Source organism: Thamnophis sirtalis, unplaced genomic scaffold (genome assembly GCF_051295495.1).
Source record: "Thamnophis sirtalis isolate CommonGarterSnake01/CBP01778 unplaced genomic scaffold, rThaSir2_p1.2 scaffold_8, whole genome shotgun sequence".
NCBI classification, from domain to species: domain Eukaryota; kingdom Metazoa; phylum Chordata; class Lepidosauria; order Squamata; family Natricidae; genus Thamnophis; species Thamnophis sirtalis.
In genome coordinates, this window is record NW_028261388.1 from 966,626 (window position 1) to 984,662 (window position 18,037).

Genomic DNA, 18,037 nt, shown 5'->3' on the forward strand with positions numbered 1-18,037 from the left:
TTTCTAGCCGTAGCACTGATGATGTAACCCAGTATGGTCATGAAATGTCCTAAGAAAGCAGCCAAGCTCAGAGAACAATAACCCCACAGTCCTCCTCTTCCTCCTCCTCCATGCACTGATGATGTTACACAATTGGGTAATGAAATGTCTGCCAGAAAACCACCAACCTTGGAACGCAGCAAGGACCCTGCTGGCTGGGAGGGAAGCCCAGATCCGCATCTGCCATGAGCTCTTATACAGGTAGTCCTTGAGTTAAGACCACGACGGGGCTATTAAGGGGTGAGGCAAAGGGGTGGTAGAAGCGGTGGGTCAGGTGGCTGGCTGGGTCTCCGGAGGGCCCCTTCCAGCCCTGGGATTCGACCTTCTTCCCTCCCGCCTCCCCACCGATTGCCTCCAAAACCAGAGGAAGCTACTTTGGTAGGTAGGTAGAGAGGGAAGATAGATATATAGAACCTTCCTCCCTCCCTCCTCTTCCTATCTCCTTCTCTTCTTCCTTGCTTCCTCTTTTCCTTCCTTCCTCTATCCCTTCCTTCCTCTATCCCTTCTTTCTCTTCCTCCCTCCCTTCTCTTCTTCTTTGCTTCTTCCCTCCCTTCTTCCTTTCCCTCCTTCCTATATCCCTTCCTTCTCTTCCTCCCTCCTTCTCTTCTCCCTCCCTCCTCTTCTTCCTCCCTCCCTTCTCTTCTTCCTTGCTTCTTCCCTCCCTCCCTCCTCTTCCTCCCTCTTTTTCTTCCTTCCTTCTTCTCTCCCTTCCTTCTCTTCCTCCCTCCTTCTCTTCTTCTTTCCTTCTTCTCTCCCTTCCTCCCTCCTTTCCTTCCTTCCTCTATCCCTTCCTACTCTTCCTCCCTTCTCTTCTTCCTTGCTTCTTCCTTCCCTCCCTTCTTCTCTTCTTCCTTCCTTCCTTCCTCCCTCCTCTTCTCCCTCCCTCCTCTTCTTCCTCCCTCCCTTCTCTTCTCCTTGCTTCTTCCCTCCCTCCCCTCCTCTTCCTCCTTTTCTTCCTTCCTTCTTCTCTCCCTTCCTTCTCTTCCTCCCTCCTTCTCTTCTTCTTTCCTTCTTCTCTCCCTTCCTTCCTCCTTTCCTTCCTTCCTCTATCCCTTCCTACTCTTCCTCCCTTCTCTTCTTCCTTGCTTCTTCCTTCCCTCCCTTCTTCTCTTCTTCCCTCCTTCCTCCCTCCTCTTCTCCCTCCCTCCTCTTCTTCCTCCCTCCCTTCTCTTCTTCCTTGCTTCTTCCCTCCCTCCTCTTCCTCCCTCCTTCTCTTCCTTCCTTCTTCTCTCCCTTCCTTCTCTTCCTCCCTCCTTCTCTTCTTCTTTCCTTCTTCTCTCCCTTCCTTCCTCCTTCCTTCCTCTATCCCTTCCTACTCTTCCTCCCTTCTCTTCTTCCTTGCTTCTTCCTTCCCTCCCTTCTTCTCTTCTTCCTTCCTTCCTCCCTCCTCTTCTTCCTCCCTCCCTTCTTCCTTGCTTCTTCCCTCCCTCCTTCCCTCCCTCCCTTCTCTTCTTCCTTTCTTCCTCCCCCCTTCCTATCCTATCCCATCCCTCCATCCATCGATCCTTAATAAAACAGCCAAGTCAGACTCTTCCTGGACAAACAGCCTCCCTCCTCCTCCCCCTCCTCCTCCCCCCCCTCCATTCACTTAATGGCAACCTCTCCCAATGTATGACCTTCCCCTCCCCCCCCCTGGGGGAAAACCCGCAGGCAGGCGATCTCGCTGAGCGCCTCCCTTGTGTGCCAAGAGGTGCCACGTCATTCATGCCCGGGTGCTGAGAACCGGTTCCTCGCTTCCTCCTGCAGGGAGGAGGGGGGGGGCTGACGGGGACTTCCGGGACCCCCCCATCTTGTTTTTCCAGTTTGGCAGAAGGGCTCCAGGGTGGAGGTCATTGTATTCCCACGGGGGGGGGGGAGAGGGGGCTGCGGGTTGTTGTTACCCTTTGCAGAGTGCTGCGTGCATGGCACTCCCTCCCTCCCTCCCTCTCTCTCTCTCTCCCTGGCAGCTAAAGAGCCAAAAGGCAGCTGGCCTCAAATTACCTGTACTTACAATCCATTTAGTGACCATCTGAAGTTACAACGGCCCTGACAAATGTGGCTTATGACCGCTTATCACGCTTAACGACCGTTGCAGGATCCCCAGGGTCACATGATCCCAAAATTCAGGCGCTTGGCAAGTTCCATGTACTTTTGACAGTTGCAGTGTCCCAGGGACATGACTTACGGCCGTTTTTCACGCTTAACGACCGTTGCAGGATTCCCCAGGGTCACATGATCCCAAAATTCAGATGCTTGGCAACTGACTCGTACCTATGACGGTCGAAGCGTCCCCGGGGCCCTTGCGATCCCCGTTTACGAACTGAAGCCAGATTCGCTTAATAACCGTGTTACTGACGTAACTGCCGCAGCGATTCGTTTTAACAACGCTGGCAAGAACAGTCATAAAACTCACTCAAGAAATGTCTCACTTAACGACAGGAATTTTGGGCTCGGTCGTGCCCGTATGTCTTACGACCAGTGATTCTTCGACACTAAAGTGACTTACGGCTGTTTTTGGGGGGCACTTAGGATCTGCTGCCTGGGGGATTCTGGGAGTTGAAGTCCAGGCCGGGGTGAGCAAAACGGGGGGGTGGGGTGGGGGGCTCTTAGCTTCGACTTCTGCTGCGAAAAGCCCAGATGGTCCCCGGCCCTGCCCTGCCTCCTCTTCCTCCTACTCCAAGGATCCTCCGGGTGTTGTTTTCACACATTCCCAGAGTCAATATTTGCAGGATTTGTGAGCTGTGGGTGGCGGCTGTTGTGATGGGGGGAGCAGAACTCGAACCCTGCTGCCAAGGGTGCCAGCTTCCCTCGCGGTGCAGCAGGCGGCCTTGGCACATCGCCCGGGGGAGACTGAGGCTCCTTCTCCTCCTCCTCCCCTCCATGTGAAGGGCCGCTGCGTTTATTCTGCCCCACAAACCCCTTCGTTCTTGTTAAGAGGAAAAAATGGGGCACAATGGGGTGGGGGGCTTTTGGGGGGGAGGTGGGGCATCTCTCTGGCCTGCCTGCCAACTCTTGTGATATAGGTACTCCTCAGCTTACGACCTTACGTTTCAAAGTTGCAACGAACCTTTCCCTGTTCGGGAAATGCTGGTCCCAGGGGCCGAGATTTAGGGGGGGTTGGGCTAGAGGACCTCCCAGGTCCCTCCCAGCCCTAGGATTCTATGACTTGGCATCTCAGCCTGTCTCTTTTAAAACGTGTCTCAACAGATTGTCTTTGACTTACAACGGTTTGTTTAATGGCCGTTCAAAGTTATAGCAGGACTGAAAAAGCGAGTTATGACCATGTTTCGCACTTACGGCTGCTGTGGCCTCTCCGTGGTCACGTAATCCAAATTCGGAGGCTCAGCAATCGATTCATGTTTATGACGGTCGCAGCATCCCAGAGCCACGCGATCCCCTTTTTGCGACCTCAATGGGGAATCCAGATTCACTTAACAACCGTGTGACTAGCTTAACGACTGTAACAGAATTACAGGATGACAGGGTTGGAAGGGACCGTGGAGGTCATCTAGTCCAACTCCCTCCTTGAGCCGGAAACCCAATCCCGTTTCACACAGGTGGCTGTCCAGTCTCTCCTTAAAAGCCTCCAGTTATGAAGCACCCACAACTTCCGGAGGCAAGGAGTTCCACTGGCTTATGGTTCTAACTGTCAGGGAGATTCCTCCTGAATTCCAGGTTGCTTCTGTCCCGGATTAGTTTCCATCCATTGCCTCTTCTTCTCCTGCCTTCTGGGGCCTTGGAAGATAGGTGAAGCCCCCCCTCTTCTTTGGGGAGGCCCCTTAAATCAGGGGTCCTCGGCCTATTGGCAACTGGGCCACGCTGGAGCACATGCCCCTGTGTGCAACGCCACTTGCAGTCAAGCTGTGTGCACATCTGCATGTGCCCCAGTCCTCCACGTGCACAACCTGAGCCCCCCACCCCACCCCAGCTGGGCCATCAATGTGAGTCAGTTGCCAAGTGTCTGAATTTGGATCACGAGACCCTGGGGATGGTGCAACAGTCGTAAGTGTGGAAACCTCTTCTTCTTCTTCTCCTTCTCCTTCTCCTTCTCCTTCTTCTCCTCCTCCTTCTCCTCCTCCTCCCTCCTCCTCCTCCTCCTCCTCCTCCTCCTCCTCCTCTTCTTCTTCTTCTTCTTCTTCTTCTTCTTCTTCTTCTTCTTCCTCCTTCTTCTTCTACTTCTCCTTCTCCTTCTCCTCCTCCTCCTCTTCTTCTTCTTCTCCTTCTCCTTCTTCTCCTCCTCCTTCCCTCCTCCCTCCATTGCAGCACTGATGATGTTCACTAGTTGGGTCATGAGACATCTGCAAGAAAGCCACCAAGGTCAGAGAGCACCAAGGACCCCCACAGTCTTCCTCCTCCTCCTCTTCTCCTCTTCTCCTCTTCCTCTTCTTCTTCCTCTTCCTCTTCTTCTCTTCTTCCTCTTCCTCTTCTTCTCTTCTTCTCTTCTTTCTCTTACTCTTCTTCTCTTCTTCTTCCTCTTCTTCTTCTTCCTCTTCCTCTTCCTCTTCTCCTCTTCTTCTTCCTCTTCCTCTTTTTCTCTTCTTCTCTTCTTTCTCTTCTTCTTCTTCTTCCACTTCTCCTCCTCTTCCTCTTCTTCTTCCTCTTCTCCTCTTCTTCCTCTTCCTCTTCTCCTCTTCCTCTTCTCCTCCTCCTCCTCTTCTTCTTTCTCTTCCTCTTCTTCTCCTCTTCTTCTTCCTCTTCCCCTTGTTCTTCTCTTCTTCTTCCTCTTCCTCCTCTTCTTCATCTCTTCCTTCCCCCTCCTCCCCCTTCCTTTCCCCCTCCCCCTTCTCCCTCCCCCTCTTCAGCACCTAATTCATTATGGGCTCTGGCGAAGGAATGGAGCTCCCACTTCCACTCCTCCTCCCCCCTGACAAGGCTGCCTCTTGACAGCCACTTTGAGGTCCCCATTAATATTAATGTCTGGATTGTTCCACTTCCATCTCTGCGGCTCAAAACCCCCTTCCATCCCAGGGGCCTCAGCCCCCTCCTCTCAAATCCTCCGCCTTTTGATTCTGCCTTCCTTGTCCTGGCTGCAGGTGGAGGGGGGGGGGGCTGCAAGGGGCATCTTTATCTCCCCCCCCCTTCCCCATTCCGCTGTTTATGCAGACCGGGTTCTCGGGGGAAGAATTTGGGGAGGGGGGTGGGTGGGCATGCTTTTATCTTCCATGCCTTCGACATCAGGGCAGGGTTTATGCAGTCACGGCCTGGCAGGCCTTGTAAAGCTGGAGTAGAGTTCCCCTTTGCCTCCCCATTGTAAAACCGGAGTAAAACTCCTCCATGCAGCCCCATTATCAAGCCGGAGTTAACTTTCTCCTTGCATCCTCATGGTAAAGCTGGAGCCAACTTCCTCCTTGGGTCCCTATTGTAAACCTAGAGTAAATCTCCTGCTTGCAGCACCATTGAAAACCAGAAGTTAACTTTCCCCTGACGTCACCATTGTAAAGCTAGAGTAAGCCTCCTTGCATTCCCATTGCAAAGCTGAATTCAACCTTGCACCCCCATTGTAAAGCAGGAGTAAATCCCCTTGCGTCCCCATTGCAAAGATAGAATAAAATCCCCATTGTAAAGCAAGAGTAGGCCGCCCCCTCGCATCGCCCGCCCCTTCCTCAGCTTCTCTTCCTCACACACAACATACAGCTCCAATTTTTGCAAAGACTTAAGAAGCCTCTGCTCCGATGTGTAAAAAGGAGTGAGCTGGCTTCCCTGATCTGATCATGCTGGCCCTGGGGGCTCAGTCTAGATGACCTCCAAGGCCCCTCTTAGCCTCGGATTTGATGCCTTCAAGTCTCAACCTCTCTCTTGTTGTATGCAGGTAGTTCTTGACTTACAACACTTCACTTAGTGACGGTTTGAAGCTACAACAGCATTGAAAAAAAGTGATTTACGGCCATTTTGCACAGTTACGATGCAAAGGCGGGTTTATGCCAGTTTGCCCTGGACTGGGCGAACCGGTAGTGATGGTGGTGGGAGACTCCGCCCACCCACCCACCCACCCACCCGGACGCTTCTGCTCATGCGCACGCCCATGCGCACGGACGAGCAAACCTGTAGTAAAATGAATTGAAACCACCACTGTTACGATCGTTGCAACATCTCTATGGCCACATGATCAAAATTCAGTCACTCTGCAACTGGTTCATATTTATGACAGCTGCAGCATCCCCGGGGTCACGCGATCCCCTTTTGCGACCATTTGACAAGCAGGGGGGGAAGCCCGATTCACTTAACAACCACGTGGCTGACTTAACAACCGCAGCGATTCCCTTAACAGCCGCGGCATGAATGGTCATAACGGGGGGGGGGAGGGCAAACCCACTTGACAAACGTCTCACTTAGCAGCAGAAAGCTTGGGCCCCATTATGGTCGTAAGTCGAGGACTCCCTCCTTTTCGTCTGGAGAGCTTTTGCAGCTGCTGAAGTCGCAGGTGGGGAAAAAAAACCACAACGGCTGGCACCCCCCCCCCCCAGGTGAGAAAAAGGGTGTTCGTGAGTCGGTTGGCATGTTGGCTCCGTCATGCGCAGAGGCACCGCCAGCAACCGGCTTTCCGTCCCTGGGGGGCAGAGAGAACTCTGCATTCTGCGGGTGGGAGGGGGAGCAATGCATCTGTGAACCGCCAACAGGATATCCAAAATTGCAGGACTGGGGAGACAAGAGAGTCCTCCCCCCCCCATCCTGTGTGGCGCCTGGCGCAGTTCCCGACTGGCGAAAGGGAGATGGAAGCACGGATGGGGAATCAAACCATGATAAGGCCATCCTGTCGCTCGGTGGCCTCATTGGAAGGGAGATGCCCAGCACGGGTTCCAAACTGACCCAGCAGTTTGGGGGGGGGGTCCTTGGAGGGAGCCCCCAGAAACCCAGGTGGGGTGGGGGAGACTGAACACACAAGGGGGGGGGGCTAAGAGGGACACACAGATGGCAGAGAATCCAAGCAAGAGAGAATTTTTTTTTCTTTTTTAAAAAAGTTTTATTATTTTTCAATTACAAAACTAAATATTCCACCTTTCCTTCTGCCGCGTGTCGTCTGGGCGCAAACACCTCTTTCGCCACATCTCCCACATTCATAGGAACATTATTTCCCTACGTTTAGTATTAGAATATATCGGGCACTTAAAAACGTTATAGGATTCTCCATTTTTCTTCTTAATATCTTCTATCTAGTACAATGTTTCTCAACCTTGGCGACTTTAAGTCCTGTGGACTTCAACTCCCAGAATCCCCCAGCCAGCATAGCTGTTCTAGTAATAATATCATATCAACATTAAACATCATTCCCATCATGCACATACTAACAGTTTTCACCTTATTTATATCTTTATCTAATTATTATTATCTACTTATTTTTTTAGCTTTCTTCGTTTCCAAACTCCCCTTTTCTCTCTCTCTCCAACCATTGGTAAAATACTTCCCAAATCATATAATATTCACTTTGCTCCTTCTCCTTAATTGCTAATGTTAATCTGTTCATTCCTGCGCATTCTAATGTTTTCCTTATCACCTTCTCAACAATAGGAATCAAGAGAGAATTTTTTCTTGATTCATATTTATTTGCTTACTTGTATCCCACATTTATTATTACTATAGGTAATTCAAGGTGAGAAACATACGTCACTCATAGTCCCTCTTTCTATTTTGCCCACCAACAATAACCTTGTAAGGTAGGTTGGGCATAACCGGTTGAGGGACCCAGCCGGCATTCGCGGCCAAGGCAGGACTAGAACTCACCGTCACCTGGTGACTGGAACAAAGTCACCCAGCACCCAACCTTGAATGGTCGTTAAATGAATGGACGTAAGTCGAGGACTCCCTGAAAGTCACTTTTCCCTGTGACTTATAACTCCAAATGGTCAGTAAGCAAATGGACGTAAGTCAAGGACTCCCTGTAAGTCACTTTTTTTCTGCGCTGTTTTAACTTCAAGGGGTCAGTAAGTGAATGGTTGTAAGTCGAGGACAGCCTGTAACTCAGTTTTTTCCATGACTTATAATTCCAAATGGCCAGTAAGTGAATGGTCGTAAATCGAAGACAGCCTGTAACCACTTTCCCCCCATTCCACTGTGACTTTAAATGGCCACTGAGCCAAACAGTCATAAGTCGAGAACTTCCTGCATGGCTATGCATATTAATGGGCGTGCCCAATGCATCAATATATTTAAAAACCTCCTCTAAGCGACGGGCATTTAGAGGGGACAATTGTGTCTTTGAACTCCATTCTTTGCTTGCAGACGTTTCATTACCCAACTAGGTAACATCATCAGTGCTAGAAGGAAGTGGGCTTTGCTCAATATACAGGTGCTGGTAGCTTGCTTGCAGAGAGGAAGCCCCCCCTCCCTTCTAGCACTGATGATGTTACCTAGTTGGGTAATGAAACGTCTGCAAGGAAACCACCAAGCTCAGAGAGCACCAATGACCCCATAATTCTCCTCCTCCTCCTCCTCCTCCTCCTCCTCCTCCTCCTTTTCTTCCTCCTCCTCCTTTTCTTCCTCCTCCTCCTCCTCCTCCTCTTCTTCTTCCTCCTCCTCCTCCTCTTCCTCCTCCTCCTCTTCTCCTCCTCCTCCTCTTCCTCCTCCTCCTCCTCTTCTTGTTCCTCCTCCTCCTCTTCTTGTTCCTCCTCCTCTCCTCTTCTTCTTCCTCCTTCTCCTCTTCCTCCTCCTCCTCCTCTTCCTCCTCCTCCTCCTCCTCTTCCTCCTCCTCCTCCTCCTCTTCCTCCTCCTCCTCCTCCTCCTCCTCCTCCTCCTCCTCCTCCTCCTCCTCCTCCTCCCCCTCCTCTTATTTTAAACTGCTGGTTGCCAGGAGGGGCCGGGAGAAGAAATTCCTGGAGATTTAAAAAAAAATACAAAGACAAAATTTTAAATCCCAGACTCCCAATTAAGCCACGGACTATTTTTAACAAATCACGGCTCTTCTGCAAACTTGAAAGCCAGCAGGAAGGAGGGTGAGAGAGGGAATGAGAAGAACAGGAGATATAAACTGTGAAACCATCAACCTATAAAGGAATAAAAGGCCCCAAAGGCTGCATAATTGGGATCCAACTTCCCTCCCGCTTTGCATATTTCTGCATATCTCTTTCTCACTTTCTCATTGTGTTGTGCTGATGGTGTTGGAGCCGCTGCAGCTTTGCCGTTCGTTCGCACTTGCTGGGGCTCGGCTGACATACGCCTTGAATAAATGCACTGCTAAAGTCGATTGGATCAGCCAGCCAGATGTTCAGGCTCCTTTGGCACTGTTGGCTCCTTCCCGATGACTTGGGATAGACAGAGGTGGACGGGAGGGGCTCCTTGGTGCTCTCTGAGCTTGCTTGTTTTCTTCCAGATGTTACACGACCCAACTAGGGTGGTGAAACATCATCAGTGCTAGAAGGGAGGGGGGGTGTGAAGTGGAGGAGGAGGAGGAGGAAAACAGAATAACAGAGCTGGAGGGGACCTTGGAGGTCTTCTAGTCCAACCCCCTGCCTAGGCAGGAAACCCTATACCGTTTCAGACAAATGGCTATCCAATCTCTTCTTAAAGACTTCCAGTGTTGGGGCATTCACAACCTCTGGAGGCAACTTCTGTTCCACTGATTCATTGTTCTCGTCAGGAAATTCCTCCTCCGTTCTAAGTTGCTTCTCTCCTTCATTAGTTTCCACCCATTGCTTCTTGTTCCACCCTCGGGTGCCTTGGAGAATCCCTCCCTCCCTCCCTCCTTCCTTCCAAGGTGGCGCAGTGGTTAAATGCAGCACTGCAGGCTACTGCTAGATCAGCAGGTCAGCGGTTCAAATCTCACCGGCTCAGGGTTGACTCAGCCTTCCATCCTTCCGAGGTGGGTAAAATGAGGACCCAGATTGTTGGGGGCAATATGCTGACTCTCTGTAAACCGCTTAGAGAGGGCTGAAAGGCCTATGAAGCGGTATATAAGTCTACTGCTATTGCTATTGCTATTGCTATTGCTTCCTTCCTTCCTTCCTTCCTTCCTTCCTTCCTTCCTTCCTTCCTTCCTTCCTTCCTTCCTTCCTTCCTTCCTCCCTCCCTCCCTCCCTTCCTTCCTTCCATCCATAGAATGAAATAGAATAGAATAACAGAGTTGGAAGGGACCTTGGAGGTCTTCTAGTCCAACCCCCTGCCTAGGAAGGAAACCCTATATCGTTTCAGACAAATGGCTATCCAATCTCTTCTTAAAGACTTCCAGTGTTGGAGCATTCATAACTACTGGAGGCAGCTTCTGTCCCACTGAAGAATTGATCTCCCTGCCAGTTCTAAGTTGCTTCCCTCCTTGATTGGTTTCCACCCATTGCTTCTTGCCCTGCCCTCAGGTGCCTTGGAGGATAGGTTGAGCCCCTCTTCCTTGGGGCAGCCCACAAAGGAGGAGGAGGAGGAGGAGGAGGAGGAGGAGGAGGAGGAGGAGGAGGAGGAGGAGGAGGAAGACTGAGAAGTCCTTGGAGTTTGGTTGTTTTCTTGCAGATGTTTCATGACCCAACTAGGGAACATCATCAGTGCTAGAAGAGAGGGGGGTTTGTGGAGAGGAGGAGGAGGAGGAGGAGGAGGAGGAGGAGGAGGAGGAGGAGGAGGAGGAGGAAGGAAGACTGCTTTACAGCCATCTCCAAGCGGTTTACAGAGTCAGCCTCTTGCCCGCAACAATCTGGGCCCTCATTTTACTGACCTGGGAAAGGATGGAAGGCTGAGTCAGCCTTGAACCAGTGAGACTCGAATTGCCAGCAGCCAGCAGAATTAGCCTGCAGTACTGCATTCTAACCACTGTGCCAGCACACTTAATCTCAATGCAATAGAGTTGGAAGGGACCTTAGAGGTCTTCTAGTCCAACCCCTTTTCCAAGCAGGAGGCCTGATATCATTTCAGAAAAACGACTGTCCAGACTCTTCTTAAAACTTCCAATGATGGAGCACCCAGAACTTCTGGTGGCCAGTCGTTCCACTGGTTAATTGTCCTCCCTGCTAGGAAGCTTCTCCTTAATTCCAGGTTGAATCTCTCCTTGGTTAGTTTCCATCCATTGCTTCTTTCTTCTCCTGCCTTTGGAGAATAGCTTGACCCCCCTCTTCTTTGGGGCAGCCCTCAAAAAACTGTCCATCATTTGCAAGAAGTCCTATTTGGTGTCATCCTTGCAGGGTGGAAAAATCAGCATTTGAAACCAGTTATGCAACGTTGCCCGGGACAAAAGACTGAATTCTCCTTCCTGCCCACCTGAGGCTCCGCAGAGGAGGCTCACAGCTGGCGGTGGGTCTCCGGTTGCAGGGGCCCCGACCTTTGTGTGGGGCAGAGACCCCTCTGCTTTTGTTCGGCGGGCGCTGGCCGGGTGGCAGAAGAGGCATCATTTCACGGGGCCAATGAAATATTTAGTAGCTCGGCCTGCCAGCCGGAGTAAATTATAACTTTGATTAATAATGAGTGAGTTTGGAAAGCGAGACCAGAGGCCCCGTTTTGGCTGGGGAAGCAGGGCGGGCACATGGCAGTCCTCTCGTGGCACCAGGGAGCTCTGGGTGCCTGCCCCACATGCACAGACGCGCACCCATGTGCCTGGTGGAGCTTTGGACTATCCGTAGAATAAGAGCTGGGCAGATTTCAGGAACAAAACAATCATCTAAATTTGTATTTGATGGACCTCAGGGAATTCTGGGAGTTGGAGTCCACCCATCTTCAACTTCTTGAGGTCTAGAAGCGTGGCTCAAGGTGTTACATCTATGATGGCTGGGGAATTCTGGGAGTTGAAGTCCACCCGTCTTCAACTTCTTGAGGTCTAGAAGCATGGCTCAAGATGCTACATCTATGCTGGCTGGGGAATTCTGGGAGTTGAAGTCCACCCGTCTTCAACTTCTTGAGGTCTAGAAGCGTGGCTCAAGATGTTACATCAAGTCAGGAACAATTACAAAGATCCCTTTAATAACTGTGGCAAGAAAGGTTGTAAAATGGGACAAACTCGCTTAATAAAGGTCTTGCTTAACAACAGGACGGTTAATTGGTGCCTGTAAATTGGGGCCTCTCTGCATTTTGTCATCTTCTGGCGAATGCACTGGACATTCACTGCAAAGGGCAGTGTGATGGAGAAGGCAGGGCCTCCTCTGAATTCCGTGGGGATTCCTACTAGAATCTAGGCAGAGGGCTGCCCCCATAAGGGAGAGAATGAATATTGCTATTATTCCATCATTACTAAAATCCTATGGTTTTATTTCTTCTTTGTAACTCCCCTCCTATTACAATCTTCATATATATATATATGTGTGTGTTTGTGTGTGTGTGTGTGTGTGTGTGTGTGTGTGTTATATTTGTGCTGATAAATTAAATAAAGGGAGACTAGTATAGATCTATTTCAAGCTATTTAGCTCTCATCAGCTAGCCATACCCTTACTGGGATTCGAACCTGTGCTGTATTGCATCTTAGGCAGACGTCTTAGCCATTAAGCCACAGGTCCTCCTTATCAGCTGAAGCCAGGGAAGAAGGTATATATTTAGTGTCACAACCCCTGGTATGCCCCAATTATGGGAGGAAGCTGACAAGCCAATTGACAGAGAATGGAAGCTGTTAGCTTCCTCCCATAATTGGGGCTTACCAGGGGTTGTGACTCTAAAGATAGATGATAGATAGATAGATAGATGATAGATAGATAGATAGATAGATAGATAGATAGATAGATAGATGATAGATAGATAGATAGATAGATGATAGATGATAGATAGATAGATGATAGATAGATAGATAGATAGATGATAGATAGATAGATAGATGATAGATAGATAGATAGATAGATGATAGATAGATAGATAGATAGATAGATAGATAGATAGATAGATAGATAGATAGATAGATAGATAGATAGATAGATAGATAGATGATAGATAGATAGATAGATGATAGATAGATAGATAGATAGATAGATAGATGAATAGATAGATAGATAGATAGATAGATATAACAGACAGACAGACAGACAGATGATAGAGATAATCAGATATAGATAGATAGATAGATAGATAGATAGATAGATAGATAGATAGATAGATAGATAGATAGATAGATACAGATAGATAGAAATATATAGATATATAGATATCTACATTACGTTTCTATGCCTCCTTCCATGCTCTGCGAGAGAGCAGGGCGGTTTCTAAATGAATAGATAAAAAAATATAAATAATGCATCTCTTCCTAAAGTATTTTTAACACGAAAAGCATCTCTGGATTTGCATATCAGCTTCCCTTTCCTCCTCTTTGAAGGCAGGTTCTGTGTTTTTGGGGCAGAGATTCTCCGTTATCTTAAGGAGTCATTAGCTGAAAAGGGCATCATTAATCCTAATTGTTTGGCCGGAGGAAGAAGAGGAGGTTTTAGGGAGGGGAGGCTGGACCGGAAGGGCTGGGCCCAAACGCCAGAAATTTTCTTTCAGACCAGAGAAAGGCCCTTTGGGGCAATATGGGTAGTCCTCGACTTACAACAGCTTCATTTAGTGGCCATTCAGAATTGCAATGGCACTGAAAAAATGCGTGGCCATTTTTCACACTTATGACCGTTGCAGCATTCCCCAGGGTCATGCGATTAAAACCAGATGCTTGGCAACTGACTCATATTTATGACGGTCAGGGTGTCCCGGAGTCACGTGATCCCCTTTGGCGACCTTCTGACCAGTGGGGAAGTCGGATTCACTTAACGATCACGTGACTCACTTTACAACTGCCGTGATTCACTTAATGGCTGTGACAAGGAAGGTCGTACAACGGGGCAAACTCGAGAACCGTCGTGCTCCTCGAGAGAATTTCTGTGGTCCGTTTGTGGTCGCATATTTCACTTAGCAAAATGAATTTTGGGCTCCATTGTGGTCGTAACTAGAGGACTGTGGCAAGAAAGGTCATACAGTGGGACAAAGCCAATGTCTCACTTAGCGATGGGAATTTTGGCCTCTGTTGTGGTCGTAAGTTGAGGCGGGCTAACCGCAGAGGGAGAGCCCTCCTGGGGGACGTAGCTGGGCTTACTCCTGCGTAAACCCACGGAGGTTCCTGATGTCCGGTCTCTCTCCAGTGCAGGATGGATTGCAAAGATGTCTCCGCAGAAACACTGTACGACGTCCTGCACGACATCGAGTACAGGAAGAAGTGGGACACCAACGTCATCGAGACCTTCGACATCGGCAAACTGACCGTCAACGCAGACGTGGGATACTACGCCTGTGAGAAAGGGGGGTGGGCGGGAGGGGTGGGGGTGGGGGAAGGTGGGGCCAGATGGGTCCCAGAGGGAGGCTGATCCATGGGGATTCGCTCCGGGAGGGGGGCCCAGTGAGGGTTTCGGATTTGACACTTAGAGCAGCCAACTTCCTCATCCGATACAGGGGGTCTTCGATGGACCTTTTGTGACCCAGCTAGGGAACATCACCCGTGCTAGAAGGGAGTGGGGATTGCCCTCTGTTTACATACAGATGGCTTGTCCTATCAGTGTTGCCCCATCCAGGAACAACCAACTCAGACCACCAATCAAACAGTAAAGAACGGCCTCATCAAGGACGTCCTCACCCCCGGTGACAGGACCAGGTTCTGTATATAGACAGAGAGCAACCCCTCTCCCCTCCTGGCACTGATGCGGTTCCCTAGCTGGTCCATGAAACACCTGCAAGAAAGCCACCAAGCTCCGAGAGCACCAAGGACCCCACAGTCTTCCTCCTCCTCCTCCCCCCTCCTAGCACTGATGATGTTCCCTAGTTGGGTCATGAGACATTTTCAAGAAAGGCTCCACGCTCCGAGAGCAGCAAGGACCCCATAGGAGCCCAGGTGTTTGGTTATGCTAGATAAATTTCTGCGAAGGTGGCGGAAGGAGCCTGGCTCAAATGACCACAACCATTGAGGCTTGGCTCCATCAGAGTCCTGATTCTGCCCCCCCCCTAAAGTCTCCCAGGCGGTGGAATCATTCAAATCCCACCCTGGACATTCGGCTACCCAGAAGCGTCTTCCCGCCTGAAGCAGAAACCGTCCGCTGGGGGTGTCCGGCTGTTTGGAGCCCCCTGACTCATCCGGGTCCCCTTCTCTTGTCCCCTCCCCCCTCCCCTGGCAGGGAAGTGTCCCAAACCCCTGAAGAACCGGGACGTTATCACGCTGCGCTCCTGGCTGCCGATGGGCAGCGACTACATCATCATGAACTATTCGGTCAAGCATCCTGTAGGTAACAAGGGTCTTCGGGGTGGGGGGATGGGCTGGGGTGGGGGGGCTGGGGAGGCTGGGGTGGGGGGTGGGGAGCAGGGCATTTGCTGGGCAGTCAGCGGGGGTCACTAAAATCGAGATGGTTCTGTAGCCACCACCTGTGTCCTTGGAGCTCTGGTGGGATGAGAATCACCTGGGGAGGCAGGAGGAAGAGCTGTAGGCAAGGCAGGCAAGGGAGATCTTGGCCCCTGGAAGGAACGTCTGTGTGTGTGTGTGTGTGTGTGTGTGTGTGTGTGTGTGTGTGTCTTTGTCTGTGTAAAGGCTCTCAGAAGGGCCCCTTCCCAGTTCTCTGGAAAGCCAAGGCAAGAGAGGAGAGAAATGCTTCCTGCTTCTTCATCGCCTTCTCCAAGACCTTCTCCATCTTCACCTCCATCTCCAATTCCATCTGAAAGACTATCTCCATCTCCACCCTAATCTCCATCTTCACCTCCATCTCCATCCATCTCCACTTTCATCTCCACCACAACCTCCATCTTGACCTGCATCTCCTCCACTTCCACTTCCACCTCCATCCCATCTCCACTTTCATCTCCAAGACCATCTCATCTCCATCCCATCTCCACCTCCACCTCCTCCACTTCCACCTCCATCCCATCTCCAAGACCATCTCACCTCCACCTCCATCTCCTCCACTTCCACCTCTGCCTCCATCCCATCTCCACTTTCATCTCCACGGCCATCTCATCTCCACCCCATCTCCAATTCCAGGACTATCTCCCTCTCGTCTCCATCTCCAATCCCTCCTCCCTCCACCTCATCTCCACTTTCCTGTGATAGGAAGGCCTGCCCAATTGGGACCAAGGAAAGCTCCAGATGAGAGCCAGTTTGGCACAGCAGTTAAGGCACCTGGCTAGAAAGCAGGAGGCTGTGAGTTTATGTCCTGCCTTAGCTGGCTGGGGGACCTTGAGCCAATCACCAGGAGGCGGTGAGTTCGAGTTCTGCCTTGGGCACGATAGTCGGCTCCGAATCAGATACAACCTTTAAGTAACAACCATCCTGGACTGCATTGGGCCAAAAGGTATAGTTTACTAAAGGCCGAGCATACAGTAGAGAAAAGCCAGATCTGAGGTTCCCACACCAAGTTCCCCAAAAGAATCCCCCCTTGACAGCATCCTCTCCCCTCCCGCCCATTAGTCCTCGGTGGTCCAATCAAACTAGGTGTTGATGTTGCTGGAACGGTCCTCCTTGGTATGTGGCTACATTCCTCCCTGGGCCGTTGTCCTTGAATTCCAGTCTCCGGCGGCTACAGTGACCTCTGGGCTCCTCCACCCCTTCCCCTTCGGTCCCCACCCCCAGCAAAGGTGTAAGAATAATGTTCAGCCACCCTTAGAAAAAGTTGCGATCAGCTGTCGCTTTCCACACTTGACCCCTCGTCTTCCGTCGCAGTTTCCTCGTCTTCGCTTGATGGTGGAGTTTCGCATGCCGCTGTATTGCGTTTGGCAGACGGTTTCCTTAGCCTCAGGGTTTTGGGGGTCGATGGCAGGCGAGGGCAGTCGCTCAGCCCATGGCCCTGCTCCATACACCGGACGCACCTGATCGGGCGTTGTCTGAAGCTGGGTCCCTGCCTGCCCAGTCCTGGGGTCCGGTCCTGTCGGTTGTACATCTCAGTCAGGTCAAAGTCCACCGTTTGGGCTAGGAGATACCACTCCTGGAGAGTCTTGGCCGGACCTCTGCGCAGGCAGACGAAAAGCACTTCTGGGTCCAAGCCTTGCTGGAAATACTCGAGGAGCATTTCTTCGCCCTTCCACCTGAGCTGATCGTGTAGAGAGCGGAACTCCTGGACGTAAGCGAGGGCTTTTCGGCCGCCCTGCCTGATGGTTTGCAGTTTTATCATGAGCTTCCGATCGGCCAGGGGGTCCTTGAAGCGCTGTTCCAGGGTGGCCATGAACGCCTCGAAGTCACGCAGCTCCTTGGCCTGCTCCTCGTACAGGGCCACGGCCCAGTCGGCAGCCTCCCCGTACAGGACTCTTACTACGCAGTATACCTTGGCCTCGTCGTTGGGGAGAACGTCTGCGTATGTTGCCATGAAGTCATATATGCGGAGGAGCAACGGGCGCAACTGATTCAGGTCCCCGTTGAATTTCCCCGGTATCCGGAGTGACCCACGAGCACCTCTGGTCACCAGGGCGGCTCGGGCTGGGGGCAGGGCAGGGACCAGGAGGGCTGGGGCGGGCTGAGCTGTAGCAGTGGCTTGGTCCACTGGATCACGAAGCATTTGCCCTGCAAAACGCTCTCCAGACAAGCCAACTGCTCGCTCAACAGCCGTGGCTTGGCGGTCTCGTGGCTCGGCCCTCCGTGTTGGCTCGATGGTCACTTTGGGGTGCCAATCTCTGGTTCCAGGCCCTCGGGCGACCGGGGCTGCCTCTGGGGGCTCCTCCTCCCGTTGCCTGACTCCCAGGGACTGTCGAGGTCGCCCTCTCTCTGGGGACCCTTCGGGGCACGGGGGCCAAGGCCTCGCTTTCCATGTCAATGTCTTCCTCCGAGCGCCAAGGTCAGCCTGGCCACGGCAGGTTCTTCTCTGAGCTGACTGGGGTTCCACCTCCGCCGCCTCCCGCTCGGGGATCTCACCTGTGCCCTCTGGCCTCGACGTGGCCCCTTTTTCCATCTCCTCCTTTTCTCAGCCGGCTGCCACGGTCCCCACCGTAGAATAGTCCTCCGGGTGGATGGTGGCTCTGCCCTGCCTCGGCCTTTAAGTAAGACCGATCCTTGATACTATTGGGTGTAAACGGCAGAGTTTTCAAGCAGCGGAGCAAAGCAAGGTTCTGGTGCCAAATTCCCAAGCATAATTCCCCCTCGCCAGCATCCTCTCCCCCTGCCCCTCCCCTCCTCCCCATAGCCCTCGATTGTCCAATCCT

General features: G+C 51.5%; 1 protein-coding gene across 1 annotated transcript in view; it reads left to right on the plus strand.

The window, feature by feature from the left end:
- Nucleotides 1–18,037, plus strand: part of STARD10 (StAR related lipid transfer domain containing 10) — a 39,924-nt gene that overhangs the window by 9,018 nt on the left and 12,869 nt on the right. Inside the window, exons 2-3 of the mRNA XM_087720930.1 lie at nt 14,014–14,161; nt 15,037–15,140. Coding sequence (XP_087577056.1) covers nt 14,014–14,161; nt 15,037–15,140 — 252 coding nt within the window. The remainder of the gene's footprint in view (nt 1–14,013; nt 14,162–15,036; nt 15,141–18,037) is intronic.